This window comes from Metarhizium brunneum, chromosome 5 (genome assembly GCF_013426205.1).
Source record: "Metarhizium brunneum chromosome 5, complete sequence".
NCBI lineage: Eukaryota > Fungi > Ascomycota > Sordariomycetes > Hypocreales > Clavicipitaceae > Metarhizium > Metarhizium brunneum.
Window position 1 is genome coordinate 1,303,818 of NC_089426.1, and position 17,678 is coordinate 1,321,495.

Below are 17,678 nucleotides of genomic sequence, written 5' to 3' on the forward strand. Positions count from 1 at the left end.
GTCACCAGGCTTTGTTAGACACTTGTTCTAGGCGGTTTCTCTGCTGTTCAACAAGGCTAAACTACATATGTACGGAGTAACTGTTGGGGCTAGAGATGTGACTCTTCTAAAATTTGTGCATCAGATGACGCTGCCGAAAATCACCAGACCCTCACCGCGGACCTGAACACTGTTTACCTGCCACCTGCTGAAAGTGACGCTGAGCTCAGCCACATTTCATGGCGGCACTACTCTGTACGGAGTGCAGCTTGTGGCATAAAGCAGTTGCTATGAAAAAGGACGGAGTATGTATATCTCAGCGTACGTATGTAGTATGTACCTCCGTGTACCCTAGTACAACCTGCAAAAGTCAGGTACCTGCTTCCAGCCACTCACTTTCCTTGACAAGGATGCCCAGGATGCGCCTCGGCTGGTTGCTTGCTTGGGCAAGTGGGTTGCCTCCCGCACCTGCCACACGCAAGGCCGTCTGGGGTGCCAGGGGTGTGACGGCATAACGTCAGAAGGTCGCCTGAACAGCTGTAGTGCTCTGCTTCTCAGGAAAGTACCTGACAAACAAAATTTAAGAAATCTCAACTCCTTCAAGAGCGCATCGCTATTCATCTTTTGTCTTTCAGAATCTAGCACATTAATCTACTTACAACCACAACTACAACCATAGGCTCAGCCATATCCACAGAGACTACCAAAAAAAAACAAAAAAAAAAAAACAGAAAGAACGAAATCATGCACACCAACAAAAAGCCTCTCTGGCTTGTCTGCCCTCGCCTCGACGCTGCTGAGTACCGGGAAAAGCTGATGGGCAGCGTCATCAAATACCCAGACCTCCCGACCGAACGTCGTATCCCCTACCGAGCTTCTGAGTTGCCTAAGGACCTTGTCGCCGATTTGGACCCCAAGCCAGTGCAGGTATATAATGTGCGGTTCTGGGAGAAGAATATTCACGATGCGTCTTTGAAAACGACGGTCCAAGATATGATCAACGCTTTCGTCGCTCGCGCCAAGGAAAGCAGCAACGAAAACGTGGCAACTGTCGCTCGCGTCTGGCACATGGACTCACCCGGGGAAAAATTCAAGGACCTGCTTCGCAACACGCAGTACTTTGATGAGTTGATGGGGCTGCTCCTGAGCAACCATGGCGTTGGATACTTTGTTTCCGACATTGTCACGCTGGTGAACCTCGAAGAGACCAAGACTCATGGCACCGGCAGCGCTGTCGGTGTGACGGCCCAAGTCCCCGTTGACCCCAGCACGGGCATCAAGGTTGGCGCTGGTGCCAAGTTTAGTGTCATCCGTGAGAAGGGACACTCGGTGAGTTATGAGGGCGAGTCCATCGTGTTTATGGGATACCGCAAGATTGAGCTCGAAAAGGTGAATGGCATTCGTGCAAAGCTGCGTCGTTTCTTCCAGGGCCCCAAGCATGGCGTAGCCATCAAGGACAGGCACGACTACTGGCCAGAGTTGGTGGAAGAGCCCGTTGAGGGGACTGTTGGTCCATTCCTGGGTAAGAATGATAAGGAAACGCCGGGAGAAGAGACAGCAGAGATGCGAGCCGTGCGCGAGGAGAAGGAAAGACTGGCACAGGAGGAGAATGAAAGAAGCCAGATGTTGGATGCAATAGCGGAGGAGCTGGGCATTGATCCAGTTGTTGGTTGCAACCACAGTGTGTAAATGGCAGCTGAGGGGTGACAAGTGACAAGTGACAAATGATGGGATGACGGATGGAAGAGGGAGCACACTGCGCCCCTTTGCTCCTTTGCTTTGTATTCGGCATATGATACCACATGGCGTTTTTTTCCTGCGTTACAACGGAGCTGTTGTGTTCCGTCAGCGAAGCAGGATCTTACTTTTACAGGGAATTACATGGTCAAGCGTTTGTTTGTACAATACGGCATAGCAAGACTCGGGGGCGGTTGCTGAATAAATAAAGATTATGGACATGGAGTATCAGGTGACGTAACCGTATATAACTATCACTGCGCGTCGGCTACGTGAAGACTTGGTCGACTTTGCTCACCTGGTGCTGGCCCAGACTGCATGTATGATGGATGATGGACCCGGTTACACCAGACATGTTCGGATCATGGACAAATCCTGAATTGCCCGCGTACAAAGCTACAAACGTGCCCTGGCAAGTTGGTAAGTGGTAACCGACTCGCCAAGGACCAACAAACTGACCAGACGCCATCAAAGCCAACATGAAGCAATACCTTGTTTGGCTGCTTCGGCCTGGCCACCAGGCCTCGCAAGTGTTGGGTCAGGTCGGGTCGGGTCATGTCAAGTCTGGTCTGGTCATGTCTGGCCGGATGCAGCCACGATCCCAAGTCGGCGTCGAATGAAGTGCCAGCTGCTTTCCAAGTTCACAGCCGCGGCCGCTTGCACCATTCGGGAGCTGGCGCCTGACACGCCCAGCACATTAGCAGCAGTGGACACGTCAAAGGTCGATCCGCCCATCTGGCGCACCAGACACCAACTAGGTTGAACTCGGTATGTTCAAGCGCTGTGTCCAGACTCGGGAGGCTTAGTGCCGTCTCTAGTGGTCTCTAGCGGTCTGTAGTGGAGGCGGATGGCAGCCTAGCGCCCAGCCGTCCATGATGCTGGGCATGCCCAAGCTGGTGGCTGCACAGGGCAGTCTGGTGCCGGTGCCTCCCAAAACGCGCCAAAGCCGACGTACTGATGCTGCGTGTGCAGCGCCACCGCAAGTTCGTCTCTCGATTGATAATAAACCTGGCTGCCACGACTTCCCTGTCCACAGGCTCCTTTGTGTTTCCCTCGAACAAAGACATGCTTCCTCAACCCCAACCTGTTGCATCAGTAATCCGAATCCGCCTGCTCAGTTTGTTTTTTTGCGCAGCTGATATCTCTTTAGCGACTGCTGCTTGTGCAATTTTCTTTCTTTCCTGTTTGAAAAATTCTTTTCCATCTTCTTTTCTTCTTCCTGCCTCTTCACTTGATTTGGCTTTTAAACTTCATTGTCCCACACCACATTCCACCAACCGACACGCATTAATTCACATCCACGATGGAGCCACTGAACAATAAACTCCATCAATTTCGACGATCTTTGTCTAGACGCAGAACCGGAGAGACCATTGGCTTGCAGGTACTTTGCGATCCTGAAGATGCCAAGATAGAGTAAGCCGTACCCAGGCGACCACATTTGACGACAGTCGGCTGACATGTAGACACCAGCATCGTTGCCGTTCACGGCCTTGGAGGACAGGGCTTCAGCTCATGGGTTACCTCGGACTCCAAAGGCGGCAAGCCCAAACCCTGGCTGAAGGAACTTCTCGGCGCAGATATACCCAATGCCCGTATCATGACGTATGGCTACATCTCCGATGGCAGGAGCTACGGCTTCCTCGTTGGCGACCTCGTCCATGGCTGGGCGGTCAAACTGGCCAACCAGCTTGCGCGTAAGCGCCAGGGGGATAAGGCGAGCCGCCGGCCTCTATTCTTCATCGCACACAGCCTGGGCGGGTGGATTGTGAAGCGGGCGCTGATTCATTCGAGCGAGGCTGCAGACATGCAGCTGAGGGACATTGAACTCTCTACCTGCGGCGTCGCCTTCCTTGGAACCTTGTCTCCTCGGCGGCCGTCCTCGCCTTTGCCGCTGGTACAGGTTATTAGGAGGACCACATCGAATCTGACCGACTTGGACACGTCACGGGCCGACACGGAGTGCTTGCCACAGCAACGTCTGGCTGACAATATTGAGTGGCTCAATTACGAGATGGAAGCCTTCAAAGCCATTGCTGACAATCTGCTTAGGTTGTCGTTCTACGAGACTGAGAAGACGCAGGACGGCTTTGTTGTTGAGCAACGGTTTTCCATGGCCGGCTCGGATGGGGTGCAGATTGGGCTCAAGGCCACCCATTCGGACCTGGTCAGGTTCCATGGCCGGGATGACAACTATCAGGTCTTTATTAACAACTTCCGTGACATGGTGGATAAGAGCGCAACCTCTGGGTTGCTTAAATCAAAGCAGAGGGCTTTTGATGCTACTGCAGGTGAGCGAAGTTTGCTTCGTTTTGTGCCAAGACATCACACAAAGTTGCTGACTTGTGTAGTGCACCGCCTCGAATATCCCGCACAAGGGTACTCAATCCCGTACCGACTTCCTGGCGAACCAAATACTGTGATCCCTCGCCAGGATCTTCTTGACCGTCTGGACCACATGCTGAGCTCCGATGTGAATCCAATGAATCTGAAGCTCGGAATAGTCAACCTTTGGGGCTTGGCAGGTACCGGTAAATCTGCCCTGGCTAGACATTACGCGGAAATCAACTGCGATAAGCTATCCTTCGTCTTTTGGTTCAGGTCGGAGAGCTGGGAAACTGTCGCAGCCAGCTATCTTGAGTTTGCAAACACAATTGTTGAGCACTACGCCAAAGAGATACCCAGAAGTCAAGTTGAAGATGATTTAGGATTTGCTGGTGTCGAGGATATGTTGAAGGTGAAAAGCATCATGCAACTAGACAAATCTCGCGTCAAATCAGTTGTGGATTCCGTCAAAGATTGGCTGCTTCGCCCAGAAAACACCGGATGGCTGCTCGTTTTCGACAACGTGGGGCCTTCACACGATGTTTTTGATTTTATCCCTGTTACGTTGTCTGGGAAAATTATATTGACATCTCGGTACAAAAACTGTTGCGACTGGAGCACTGAATTGCAAGTTGGCGCCATGGAAGAAGAGGAAGCCGTGCGTCTATTGGATGCCATTGTTGGGAACAATGCGGCGCAGGATCCTGCTGAAGGTGAGAATTTGCGTATAGATTTCTACGAATGGGTCCAAACTGACGTATACAAGCGGCGGCAGCGCTCACGGTCGTTGAGCAGCTTTCGTACCACCCTCAAAGTATAGCCACGGCGGCGGCTACCATACGAAATAAAGGCATGAGCATCTTGGAGTACCATGCCATGCTTCAGGCATCAACGTCCATGACTCTGCTTGGATCGTCCCTTCACCAGTCTCCTTTGACAAAGACAGTCTTGCAGATCAGCGCCATGCTCTCCACGTCTGTGATACCCGTGGCTCTGTTTAGCGCCACGTCGCAGTTAGATGAAGCCCCCGAGCGACTAAGACCTATTCTTGGAGAAATAAGAGGTATGTTGTGCCTGCGTATATTAGAGACCGATGTATAATCTAACTTTATTTTCAGCCTTCCAAGACTCTGGCCAGCTGGATGATGTACTACAATACCTACTGGACCAAAACTTCATTAAAACGCCGAGTTCCCCTTCCGATACAGCCTCGTCGCTGGTCCCTTCATCTCCCTCTTCTCTGTCTTCTTCACAAACATCGGCATATTTCGATGCTTTTGTCGTTGACCCAGAAGCACGAGAATACGTTCGCGGGATGCTCTCAGACGAAGAAAAAGTTGACAACGCCTGGATGGCGTGTAACGTTTGTGTCGATGGAATCAAGAATAAGGCCGCGCAGTCAACCACAGTACAGGAAATCCACGACTTTGGCAGAATTATGGGACCTCACGCGAAGACATGTTTTGATGACTGGGCTGACGTGCTGCAGGCGTCATCAGATGAGGTTGATGTCGCCTGGCATGTTCTCGGTCAAGTGTGCATGACACAAGGCGATATTGACCAAGCTATCGGGTGCTTCGCATCATCTCTACGACGGCAGCCTAATCGAATGGATGCCGAAGAACGCATACAGGTCGCCTTGTGCCTATCGTCTCTGTTGCAGGAGACGGGGCGGCATACAAGGAGCAGTGAGGTACTCGCAGGCATTGACATTGCCTCGGCCGACCAAGATTTAGGATTCAAAGTTGCACTGGCACGTGCATCTGCCACTGCTGCTTTGGGCGAACTAGAAGACGCAAAACACCAGTACCAAACGCTTGAGCTTGAGCAAGAGGAGGCCCTTGGCCCACTTGATGTCACCACCGTGAGCACCATTCAAAAACTAGCGGCAAACTTCGAACAAAGGGGCAAACACGACGTGGCAAAGGCTCTGTACAGTCGAGTGTACATTTCATATCAAAATATATACGGCCATGGCGACCGCATGACTCTCGACGCGCTTGACGATCTGGCCAACAGCCTTATGGAAAGCAAGGCCATTGACGAGGCCGAAAACCTATACAAACAATCAATCGATATCCAGACACGTGCTCTTGGGCCACATCATCCCCAGACGGCGTATGCTATACGGAAACTCGGGCTGATTGACTATCTTCGCGGTCGCTACGCCGACGCCAAAGTCAAGTACCAACAGGCACTCGACATTATCGCTCCTACCCTTGGTAAGGGACATCCTTCCTATACCGCCACACTGGAAGACATGGCAATCTCGTGCCGTCGCCACGGAAACTCCCTCGCTCAGAGTCTGCCACCTCGACCTGCTACCTCCCGCACAACATCCATCCTGAAGCGCAAAAAGACCAAATCCATCAAAATGAAGGAGGACGCCATAGCGAGAGAAGTCAGCTGTCGACAAGCCTTTGAAGAAGCGGAAAAGTTATACCTGGATGTTTTGACCATTAAAAAGTCTGCTAGACAAATGTATTCGGAAGATAAGATTGATTCTACGTGGAGGAAGTTGGAAGACATGTATGAGTACGAGACATTCTTTGACGAAAACAGTAAGGAGCGGTTAGAAAAGCTGGAAGCCCTATCGAGAGAGTGTCGTAGAAGGGGGACGGTATGAATGGTCGGCGGCAGGAAACAAGATGGATATCACAGCGGTTCCTGGTGCTCTTTTTGTTTTTTTTTTGTTCCTGACAACTCATGTCGTTTAGCCATATACCCTAGCCTGCTTTTTTTTTTTTTCGTCGTTTCAAAGCCAAAGCAAAATACATGTGTGTTGAGTTCCTATCCTAATGCTGCCGCCTGACCCAGTTCCCTGTGTTTGCTATCATACAAGCCGTATCATTTTTTCTTTTTCTCTTTTGGATCTTCTCGCCGACCCCCAATGAATATTGTCACAACGCCGTATATGCAAGAAATCAAGTCGCTTGTTGCACGTATCAAGGCCCGGTGTATATATGACCCCCTTCCCAAGTTCACCCAAAGTAGCAATAATCTCCAGTGATGCATGTGCCCCCTTTCCCCGTGTCAAAGACCGCCCGTGGCCTGAGGAATCCCATGAGAAGCATTGAACCATTATCCTTTACTCATGGACGTCCTGCACGGGCGGCGGGGGCGGCGGGGCAGGCGGCTGGTCGGACGGAGCGGGGGGCGGCGGCGGCGGCGGCACGGGCCTGCCCCCGTCCACAATGACCTGCCAGTCGATCTTGTCGGCGGTGTTGCCGTGCTCGACGCGCTTCCAGGTAGTGATGCTCGCTACGTTGGTGTCGATTTCGAAGACGCGCAGGCGCCGCACGTACCCGCCGTAACCGGCGTACCCGCCGAACCCGACGCCGCCGGCGTAGCACATCCACAGGGCGGGTTTCTGGATCTGCGGCGGCGGCTGCTGGTCTGGTTGGGGCTTTGCGTCGTGCCTGGTGACGTTTTGGAGGGAGAGGAGGCAGTAGTCGTTGCAGTGGTCGCTGGAGACGATGTTAGCTGGGGCCGGCGAGGGGATGGAGGGCGAGTGAGGGAGACTTACTGTCCTGCGCTGACCATGAGGACGCCCTGCTCAACGAGGGCGTCGCGGAACCCCGAGTTGTATACTGGTGCCGTGACGCCTTCTTTCCACTCTCCCACGCGGGGGAGCTCGGGGCTCGCGTATTCCGTGAGCGGGATGTGGACGAAGGCAATGTCCATGTGGGTGTGGCTGTATTCCGAGTGAGCCTTCTTAAGGCTGGCGGCGGTTTTGCGGAACCACTCGATCTGGTTTTGTTTGAGCCAGTCGTAGCCGGGGTATTTGCGCTCGTCTGGCGAGTATGCGTGCGTGTCCATGAGGTACATTGTTACGGCCGAGTGTTGGCCGCTGCGCGCCAGGATCTCGACGTAGTAGTTTCCTATGCCGTCGATGTCGGCTGGCCCGGCGCGGGAGAGGGAGAAGGGCAGCGATTCCATGAGGGCCATCTGGCGGGCGCGCGACATGGTCTTTTCGTCGTCGTGGTTGCCGAATATGCCGGCGTAGGGGATCTTGCGCTTGACTAGGAGGGATATAATCTTGAACATGGCCTGTGGTACGAGTTAGCTTTCAAAAGTCTATTTGAATCCAGAGAATATGGGAGCTTTACGGTCGGTGCGTCGGGTGCCGTGTCACCGTTGACTTGGTCGCCGCTGAGGACTACAAAGTCGGGCTTTTCTTCGTCGAGCATCTTGTTGACAAAGTCGAGGGTTCGCGGATCTGCTTCGCATTTTCCACCTGCGTAGCCGTCGGGCACTGGTTCGCGGCATTCACCCACGCCGTTGCTCAGGTGAAGGTCGCCGATTTGCATGATTTTGAATTTACCATTGTGTCCGATTCTGGGCTCGGGCTTCTTGCGCTCCTTGGGCGCGCCGCGGCGGACGGTGAGGTGGATGCTCAGAAGCGGGCCGCCGGTGTCGAGCAGCAATTGGGTTCCCGTTATTGCCCAGCCATCACGCGCTTCGACAGCATCGTCGCCGAAGAGGACGTCGAGGTCGGTGATGACGTCGTCGGAGTCGCTGGACTTTTTGCTGCCGGATCGCTTGATCCATAGGCCGCCTGGCCGGGATTCCCAGTCTTCTGGGTTGCCTTTCGGGGACTTGGCGTCTTGCGCTTGTGCTGGGTTTAAGCGTCCGACGGATATGTCCATGATGACTTTGTCGTCAGATGTTAGGTCCTCTTCGTGCTTGCGGCTGATGTAGAGGTAGGCTGTTGACGTCCACGCCCGTCCGAGGTAGAGTTCCTTGTCGATGCGATGCCATGTTGTCGGGTCGAGGTCGCATGATGAAAAGAGGTTTAGGCTCGAGCATTGCACGAGGGTTACGTCGGTAACAACGAGGCCCGCGTGATGGGTGGGCATATACCCGTGGATGGCATTAGGCAGGACACGGTAGTTTCTGTCGAGGAAGAAGACGACGATCAAGGTGAATGCCAGCGCGGCGCCGAGCTGTGTGAGGGTGCGGACCTGGGGAGGAGCGGGTTAGCATTGGCCGTAACGAGAAGCTGTGGTCATGGAAGCAGGATGCAGGAAGCGACCAAGGGGTGTAGTGTACTATTCTTCGTGTCATCATGACGGAAGTGCAGCCCAGTGAGCCGTGAAGTTGTCTACGGCGTCGAGGCTGGCGAGGACGCCAGCAGCGATGATGTTGGTCTGTTCAAGGCTAGACGGAGTACAATCCGGAGTTTATAGTTGTGGTTGCGTCGATTGTGGTTGCATTTTTCGAGCGCAGACTAGGACATGCCGCGTGCGACTGATGCGGTTTCCGTCGGAAGATGATGTGTGACAAGATGGCAATGTGGTGATGGCAATGCGATGACAAGGGGGCGGATGAGTGCTGCTGGACGAGGTGTGGAGTCAATGGATATCTGGACATGGACGGATTAATTGATCTGGAGGGTCCAGTGACTCCAGTCAGGCTGTCAGCCTCTAGATCAAGGTTCAATGTTGCCCCAAGCAGCTAGCTGGCGGGTAGCTCGGCCTGCTCCACAAACCGACGGATTTGGGGACACGGACTTGACTTTTCGACTTCAAGCCTCGGTTTACACCTTGAACCCATACCTTCATCCATGGCCCGGCGTGCAATATATTTTGTGTACTGTATACACGCTGATGGCTGAACTATCCACCCTCTACCGCAGCAACACATGGGAGCCTGACACAGCCCCCTTGCACCTCGCGAGAACCATGACCAAAGTCTGATGTGCAAGAATCATCGCATCCTTGCCCTGCGGCCGGCCCTCAATGACGGGTGTCTGTGTCAAACTTGCAACCCATTTCCTGTTTCCCGTTCCTCTTCTTTGCAATAGCTCCGAGTCGATTTGTTTTCCATCCACAAAGACCTGTAGATCCACCTCGTCGGTTTCTGCATCAACATCAACCCTAATCTGCAGCTCATATGTCCCGGGAGATATCTCCATCCTCTCACCCTCGACGTTGACTCCAACCCGTCTCCCTTTCTCTGCCGCCGATGGCGCCGCCGACAGGAGCTCCGTCTGGATAACATCAGACGACAAAGTCGGCGTCATGTTCGGTGCAACCCTTCTCCTCGTCGCCTGCTCAAACGCATACGCATACCGCAACAAGTCCCCATCCGCATAGGCCCTTCCGGCGAAGCTCAGACTCACAGGGACACCTGTATCCTCCATCACCCCCATGGTCACGCTCACAGTCGGTATGCCCAAGTGTCGCAGCGCCCTATTCCCGTTGGAGTACTTGACACCATTCAAGTGCGCAAATCTGGCACTCTCCTCATTCTCTTCCAGATCAGCCCTTGCTATCCCTCCGTTTGCGGGAAATACCACCGCATCGATTTCATGTTGGTCCAGCCAATCCTCCAAGTCGCGTTTCCGCTGATCCTCGAGCGCCCGAAGTGCTTGTCCCATGCCGGGAATGTCAAAGACGGATGTTCTGCCGGTTTTGACAAGGTCTATAAGACCAGGGTAGGAAAGTGCGTTTTTCGTCTCGATGAATTTATCCGGTAGGTAACCTGGGGGTTTTGGGAATATCTTATGTCCGTCTACGGCGGATAGAGTACGGAGGTTGGGGTCGTTGTTGGCCATGAGAAAGTCGTCCCATGTGTATGCAATGATTTTGCCGCGCTCGAGTTGATTCCAGTCCTCTGGCGCGCCGCGCACGTTGTTGGGTTGCTTGGAGATGGAGTCATCTTCGTAGTTGGTTACTGCGGGAAAATCCGTTTCGATGACCGTCCCGCCGAGGGCCTCTATGTCTGACCTTGCGCGGGCAAAGAGATCCTTGACGGACGAGGATACATGTGTTGGTTTAGCCTGCGGGTCATGTAGACCAGTGTACATTTTGGGAATGGCAAAGCGTCTTCCCCGAAGGGCGTTGGCATCCGCGCAAGTAGAGTGCGGTATAGCAGTGATGGGGGCAAGCTTGACGAATGGCTGCTCGCGCCAAAAGTCGCCCTTTGCGACGGGATCTGGTCGTGTCAGGACATCCAAGATGGTGAGCATGTCTGATACGGTTCTCGTATGAGGCACGACGACATCGCAGGTTGGGTAGAGCGGCCATACGCCGCGACATGAGATGATTCCGCGGGACGGCGTGTACGCCACCAGTGCGTTGTTTGAGGCTGGCGAGCGACCGGATGATACTGTTTCTGTGCCGATGCTGAAGGCTGCGAAACTGGCGGCTGCGGCGGTTGCTGAGCCGTTGGAGGAGCCGGACCAGAAGGCGGCGGTGAGGTACTCTGGGTTGTAGGGGGATTCGGCGCGGCCGTACAATCCCCGTTGCATGCCGCCCGCTGCCATGGGCGGCATGTTTGTCTTTCCTAGGCATATTGCGCCGGCGGCCTTGAGTTGCTCCGCCAGGAAAGCATCCTCATTGGAAATCAGGTCCTTGAAGGCGGGGGATCCGGCGGAGACGGTCATGCCCTTGTACTTGAAGCCGTCTTTGACAAGGTACGGGATCCCTTCTAGGGACCCGACCGTAGCACCATTGGCACGTCTGTCGTCAGAGGCTGCTGCTTCTTCAAAGACGCCGGGGTTGATGTGGACGACGGAGTTGAGTGCTGGCCCCCGCGTGTCATAGACTGCTATGCGTTGGAGGTAGCGTGCGACGAGCTCTGTGGCGGTGATTGAGCTGGAGAGGGCGGTTTGAAGGTCGGAAATGGTGGCTTCTACCAGGTTCAGCTGCATCCTGGATGTATATTCGACGCGAGGCTGAGGGGATTGTCGCGACCTGATGATTGCGGGAGTGAGGCATTCACCCACAGCTCACTGATGCTTCGCAGTGGGCAAACGGGCCATTCAGCTCATTCAGCTCTTCTTCTGTCCGGATAGACTGTTTTTAATGACAAGTCGTTGCATTTCGAAAAACATGTCCCGTCGTGGTCGCAACGAGGGGGCGCGGCGCCCGCTGATTCTTGAAGGTGTTGCCGACATCCGTAGGCGTCAAGGGCGGGAGGCTTCGGGAGCCCACCGCACAGAAGGGGAAGAAGTGGGGGCAAAAACGGAAGGAGCTTCGGCGCTGCTTTCCCCAGTCGTGCGTGGGGCATGCGACCAGACTCATCAAGACATGGCAGACGGCGTGCACTGTCCATCACTTCGCACTCGTCTCCTTGATGCCGTATGGCGAGGCATCTCTTGGCGGTTGGCCTTTCGATTGCTCCTGGTGGCAGTTTCGCAAGGAACTCTCCAGGCGAGCCGAGGCTATTCTAGCGTGAGCCAACCGCAACCAACCACATCAACATCAACGTGGGCTTCGCCAATGCTCACTCAGCGGCTTACGAAAGCATTGCATGTCCAAACCTTGCATCTCCTGCAGGGGACGCAATTTGCCAGACGAGTGGGGGCGCGACGAGCATTCCCGCTTCCCCAAGAATTCGGGCATGGTTTGCGCGCGTTGTCCCAAGAGGAGGCTCAACTGGTGGAGAAGAAGATTCCGGGGGGAAGGCCGAAATATTGGTTTCTGCTTACATCCGTGTCGATATATGAAACCAATCGGCCCTACGGCGTGGCTACGGGGGCAGCAAGGCCAACCACGTCATGCCGGTGGGCTTAGGTTATGGTTAGGTCATCTCTTGACCACGCGGGTGCTATGCCCTTACGGTAAAGTTGCCCGGTACTTGCATGTGGCTAGATTTGCCCGGCCGTCGATCATCACAGTGGTGCTGCACTATGGCGGGTCTTGAGGGTGGCCGGGCCATTTAGGGCGCAATATCGATCCCGGGCGGCATGAAGCGCACCAGACTCTAATGTCTGGTAGTAGTCGGGCGCCACATTCCGGCGAAACTGCCGGGGGGCGAGAGGATAGCATGTTGTAGATGCACAGTAGGCACGGCCAGTGATGCCGCGGGGGGCGTATTGTCTCATGAAACGGCGACGCCTTCAAAGGTCAACTGGTCTTTTGCGCATGTTGGCAGAGTTGCCGCCGCCGCAATGGCCGGCATACCGACGGCTCTTGAAGTAGATGATTCGCTTGCACGTACTGACTCTATCAATGGTAGCGCTTAAAAGAAAGGACGGGAGTTGATAAAGCAGCTTTACTCGAAGGGCTACTGACGGAGTGCATCATTTATATAAGGTCAACGGTATTGATCAAACTTTTTATTAGTACAATCCAGCTCCTAGTGTAGCCATGAGTGACCTGATGAGAGCCGGGAGTTTGTGGGGGCTGTATACAGCAGCTTATGTGCTAACACGAGACTATTATTTGTCAGCGGCCAACTGGTTGTTCAATAAGTTGACGTCAATGGGCCAAATGACAGCGGAGCAGCGGCTCTTGAGCAGCTGACTGTTGTCTTGAGATTGTCTCGCGTTATTAGGTCCGGTACTTCTTCTCCCTCTCGTGGTCTAGGTACTTAAGTAAGGTAGTTATCTCCTATTGGCTTCAATTGACCCCCCTGCCATGCACACCTGAATTGGACCCATAAGTCTGCACATGTGGTCCCACATGAGCACCCAGTGATTCGGTGAATAGTCAATATCAACTGGTGTGTGTGTACGGCCGCCAGCAGTAGCACTAAGCAGGTGGTTTCAAAAATGGCAAATCGACAACTTAACCTTAATGCAAGACGACGGCCGTTCCCCGCTCCGCAGTTTGACGTCAGTTTCCAACAACAGAGAAGTCTCGTTTCGGAGCTCCTAATCCTCCGGTGTGTCCTTGAACCCAAGCCGTAGAGCAGGGGTTCCTCCGGCCCTGACGCAGCAGGGGCCTATCGGAACATGGCATATCGGCATATGAACTTTTCTCCTTGACAGCAAGAGATGACCACCACACGGCTAGAAGCCCGGCAAAAGGGCAAAGGGCCTGGCAGTCGGCCCCATGGCCCCCATATCCACAGAACAAGCATCAGGAGCCATCGCACCCGGACCCCGTCTCGGCAACACCGCAAATTTCGATTCCGCCAGACTCGTCTTCAAAAGCCCATCGGTCGTCATATACGGCATGGCTCTCCCAACAACACGGCCGCCGCCACACGCTCCCAGCTGCATCCCTCTGTCGAAACAATCAAACAATGTCAGCGGCGGCTCCTCACGACGCCCGGGGGACACCCAACGCCGGAGCAGGCTTCTCGCCCTTCTCGAGGCTCCCCGCGGAAATCCGCCACGAGATATGGCATCTGGCCCTCTCCGACTCCTGGTCCGGCAACATCTACGACGGTCGACGCGAGAGGAGACGGCTCACGGGCGTGTTCCACCGAAACGTCAGCCTCTCGTGCCGCGAGGCGCAGCAAATCTTCAAATCGAGGTCCGTCTTCATGGCCAATCTTCACACCTGGATCGACGTCGGCTGCCACGTATTCTACCTGCGCGCTCCCCTGTACCCGCGTGAGCTCGAGCGCGCCCACCACGTCGTCTTGAACCCGGTGGGGTGGCAGATGCTCCTCCTGATGGTGGAAATGGTCAGCGAGTGCTGCAGGCACCTGCGCACGCTGGTTGTTGTCGCGCCGTGGGCAGACCCGGGGGACTTGCCTGCGGACCAGGCGCCCGAGAGCTGGGCGCCCCTGGAGGACTGGAGGATGATTTGCGCTCCGCACACCATGGAGGAGCACCGGGACGGGCTCGTCCGCGATATCGAAAGCGAGGGTGCCGCGGAGGAGATGAGGAATTCGGAATACCACGCTCGGCTTTTGGAGGCGGCGGGGAGGGTTCCCAAGGCGATGCCTGAGCGGGATCACGTCTTCGGCCGGCTGTTGATAGTCCTTAGGAAGCTGACTAAGGCGTTGGGCGAGTTTCCGGGGACGGTGCCGAGGCTTTACTTGCGTACTGCGTCGCAATTACGAGCTTCGTGACTGTTGTGCGGGTTTGAGAAAGGGGGAGAGGCAAAATTTGTACGGAGTATGGTCAGGTTGGAAAGATCTGGATTTTTAGATCCTGCGGGTGATTTTTTTCATGTAATAGCAATAGATGGCGTACTCTTGGTTTGGGGATAATAAATAATGTTTTTCTGGTCAGAAAATGGTCTATGTGGCAGGAGGCTGCTGCGTCTCGGGTTTTCATTGCTGACCTGTCATGCCGACTCTACAAGAGAAAGAGACATGGAATGACGCCTAGATTCCTAGATTCGACCCGTAAGCCGAGACGTGTCTGTGAAAACACGGCGACAGAGGCGGATATCGCTGGCTCCATGTTGTGCTGTATAGCTAAGGGTGTGATTCTCGGAGCATTGAATCGAAATGGGATCTTTCACCTCCAGTCCCTGTTTCGACCCTGGCCAGTACATGCTCCACTACTAAGTATCAATGTAATGTAAAGGCGGCCCGGCACATCACTTTGTACCAGACGTCCCACAGCCATTTTCCACGAAGAAAAAGGGGTAGATTTCACGTACAACATAGTAATTAAGCTTGTGATAGGCATTTACGCGGCCCCTATTGGCTAAATAGTACAAGGCTACATCGTGAACCGGGGTGGACGGAGGTTTATGAAAAATATGCGCCTTTTAATTAACTTTATGTGGCACTATACGTAGTACTAATTTAAGTCTAGCACCCGTTTCATCTTACATAAATTATGCCTCCAAATAGATGATGTCCATTTCGACAATCACTCCCCAACACGCAGATAATTGGCCAGCCCACGGCTCAAGACGATACGAGGCAGTCTGGTCCTATCTGCACAAGTCCTGAATATCGCCATGGCCGGCAAGCTAGCCATATATCGAGGCAGCCAAGCTCATTCCCAGCCTTGTCATTCACACAAATGTTTGGCAATCGTTCGGGTAAACTTGCCGAGGCAGGGATTCATCTGGGCGAAATTGCTCAGGGAGGAAATGTGAATGGAGGAAGCTGTCCGGCAGTGTTACGTGGACGCCGGACGGTGGAAATACGCCGGAGATGAACGGTGTTGGCGCAGAGTTGGGCCGAAACGTCAAGGACTCAAGAAACCCGACATGCAGTCAACCCAGAACTCGGCCAAGGTTGATTCCTTTCAAGAAGGCTTATATTTGCTGCGATGCCCCAAACACGCTATGCGGTCAAAAAGCACCAAGGAGGACTCAACACTTGACCGCGGTCAACTTTTACGCCCCGAGCCCGCGTCGTTGCTTATTAGTCTTCTTCACAACGTCCCCTTGAATAGCTATGAAGCTTTCCCTTCTCCTCGTGGCAACGACTGCAGCGGCCGCCGCAGTGCGCTGGGCCAACGATGACGAGCTCGCCGTCATGAATGCCAACCGTGGCAAGGTCGGCACAGCTCTTGCCATGCCAAGTGCTCTAGAGATGCAGGCCATGGAGGTGGAACGAATGTTCAACATCACGCCGGGACTTGTACCCATCGAGAAGATGAGAGAGATATGGAAATACCACGGCCAGAAAGTTGATGAGGATCGACTGCTACGCTAGCTCGCCAATTCAACCCATCAGGCTCAGGATCGCCGCGGCGAAGAGCAAGCACTGGCTGCCAACCAATTCATTCGTGCCGGCGGCTTTGCCATGTTCATCGCATTCACCTCGGATGCTGGCGGCGCTCTCGGGGCAGTTTGGAGTGACTGCTACGGTGCTGCCACCAGGGATGGAACCGCAACCGGCAAGGAGTGTGGTGACAAGGTCATCGCCGCACTTGTAAAAGCCAGTTACTCGTTTGTCATGGGCGGAGCAGGATATGCAGCCGTCTTGATACAGGGCCAGGCGGATCCAAACCAGCCCGTCTACGAATTGCAGAACCAGCTACCGCCCGACTCTGAGCACGGAGTACAGATGAGGCGCTCGGCAGACCAGGAGTGCGCAAACCACAATGGCGACTTTACTGGTTTGTATGGAGTAAACTTCCATCTCGGGTCGCATATCGGAGCTAAACTGTCCGGCTATGCACCCTGTGGCACATCAGTGTCAACACCCGACGAGATTGCCCAAGGCAGCTTCGGTTACCAACTCAACAGAGCGGCCGGCGACAACGGAGCCGCTAGAATCCAGTTCTACACAGTTCAGGATGGTTCTAGGGGTAATGTTATGGGAGGCGCCATCGTGTACGAAACCAGGGTGACTGACACCTGCCCAGAGTACATCTCTTTCGACGGTTGTGAGGTATAGATGAGATGGACTAGGATTATCAGGACCGTTGATAGACAGGTTTGCCAGTATGCGTCCATGGAGCACCCAGTCACGTTGAAGGCAGCTATAGCCAGCATCTTCTAGCTCGCCTTCTTCCTTTTATATTCTATTTCAAGTTTTTTTTACCTAGCTTTTTTATAATAAAGGACTTATTCAAGTCTTATACCTTTATCGCTAATCACTCCCGTGGTCCCTCACATTGCACGCCTTGGCTGCCTGTGACATTAATGCTCACGCTAGATGTAATTTTGGGCCTGTTTCTGTAATTGCCTGAGCCGCGATTCGTGTAAACCTAGTTCAAAGGAAAGGATTTTCCGGTGAGCTTTTTGCAAACAGCCAGAGCCAAACGACCACCCCAACATGTCCATTCCTAGATGAAGGACCAAAGCTTCAGAGCTGGCAGGTATCTGTATAAAAAAGACCACAATGCTACGAAATTCCACTTGATACCACCAAAGGTAGATGACGCAGTACATGTATAATGGTAGATGCTTTACTTTTCGGTGAGTGCCTTCAATGTTGCCTTGACAGCAGACTTGCAGCCTGTTCTCGGTGCAAGGTATAACGCTCAAGCTGGTACTGCTCTATGCAGTCGACTGTATGCATGTGTATAATTGTATAAT

General features: G+C 53.8%; 6 protein-coding genes across 6 annotated transcripts; 4 read left to right on the forward strand and 2 right to left on the reverse strand.

Moving 5' to 3' along the window:
* Positions 1 to 723: 723 nt before the first annotated feature.
* On the forward strand, positions 724 to 1,668 carry G6M90_00g084910 (uncharacterized protein; the record flags this gene model as incomplete). The annotated part of the gene is made up of 1 exon (XM_014685565.1): positions 724 to 1,668. One exon carries the CDS (start codon positions 724 to 726, stop codon positions 1,666 to 1,668), a length of 945 nt encoding a protein of 314 aa, XP_014541051.1.
* A 1,351-nt stretch (positions 1,669 to 3,019) lies between these two features.
* On the forward strand, positions 3,020 to 6,667 carry nphp3_1 (Nephrocystin-3; the record flags this gene model as incomplete). The annotated part of the gene is made up of 5 exons (XM_066131259.1): positions 3,020 to 3,132; positions 3,190 to 4,007; positions 4,068 to 4,754; positions 4,808 to 5,104; positions 5,160 to 6,667. The coding sequence occupies 5 exons, from the start codon at positions 3,020 to 3,022 to the stop codon at positions 6,665 to 6,667; spliced, it is 3,423 nt and encodes a 1,140-aa protein (XP_065987456.1).
* Positions 6,668 to 7,129: 462 nt separating this feature from the next.
* On the reverse strand, positions 7,130 to 9,108 carry DCR2 (Phosphatase DCR2; the record flags this gene model as incomplete). Its single annotated transcript, XM_066131260.1, has 4 exons — positions 7,130 to 7,508; positions 7,568 to 8,091; positions 8,151 to 9,005; positions 9,094 to 9,108. 4 exons carry the CDS (start codon positions 9,106 to 9,108, stop codon positions 7,130 to 7,132), a joined length of 1,773 nt encoding a protein of 590 aa, XP_065987500.1.
* Positions 9,109 to 9,670: 562 nt separating this feature from the next.
* gatA_1 (Glutamyl-tRNA(Gln) amidotransferase subunit A) lies at positions 9,671 to 11,698 on the reverse strand (the record flags this gene model as incomplete). Its single annotated transcript, XM_066131261.1, has 1 exon — positions 9,671 to 11,698. The coding sequence occupies one exon, from the start codon at positions 11,696 to 11,698 to the stop codon at positions 9,671 to 9,673; it is 2,028 nt and encodes a 675-aa protein (XP_065987348.1).
* Positions 11,699 to 13,543: 1,845 nt separating this feature from the next.
* G6M90_00g084950 (uncharacterized protein) lies at positions 13,544 to 14,796 on the forward strand (the record flags this gene model as incomplete). Its single annotated transcript, XM_014685568.2, has 2 exons — positions 13,544 to 13,656; positions 13,713 to 14,796. The coding sequence occupies 2 exons, from the start codon at positions 13,544 to 13,546 to the stop codon at positions 14,794 to 14,796; spliced, it is 1,197 nt and encodes a 398-aa protein (XP_014541054.2).
* A 1,290-nt stretch (positions 14,797 to 16,086) lies between these two features.
* Positions 16,087 to 17,034, forward strand: G6M90_00g084960 (uncharacterized protein; the record flags this gene model as incomplete). Its single annotated transcript, XM_066131262.1, has 2 exons — positions 16,087 to 16,272; positions 16,348 to 17,034. 2 exons carry the CDS (start codon positions 16,087 to 16,089, stop codon positions 17,032 to 17,034), a joined length of 873 nt encoding a protein of 290 aa, XP_065987434.1.
* Between the last annotated feature and the right edge of the window lie 644 nt (positions 17,035 to 17,678).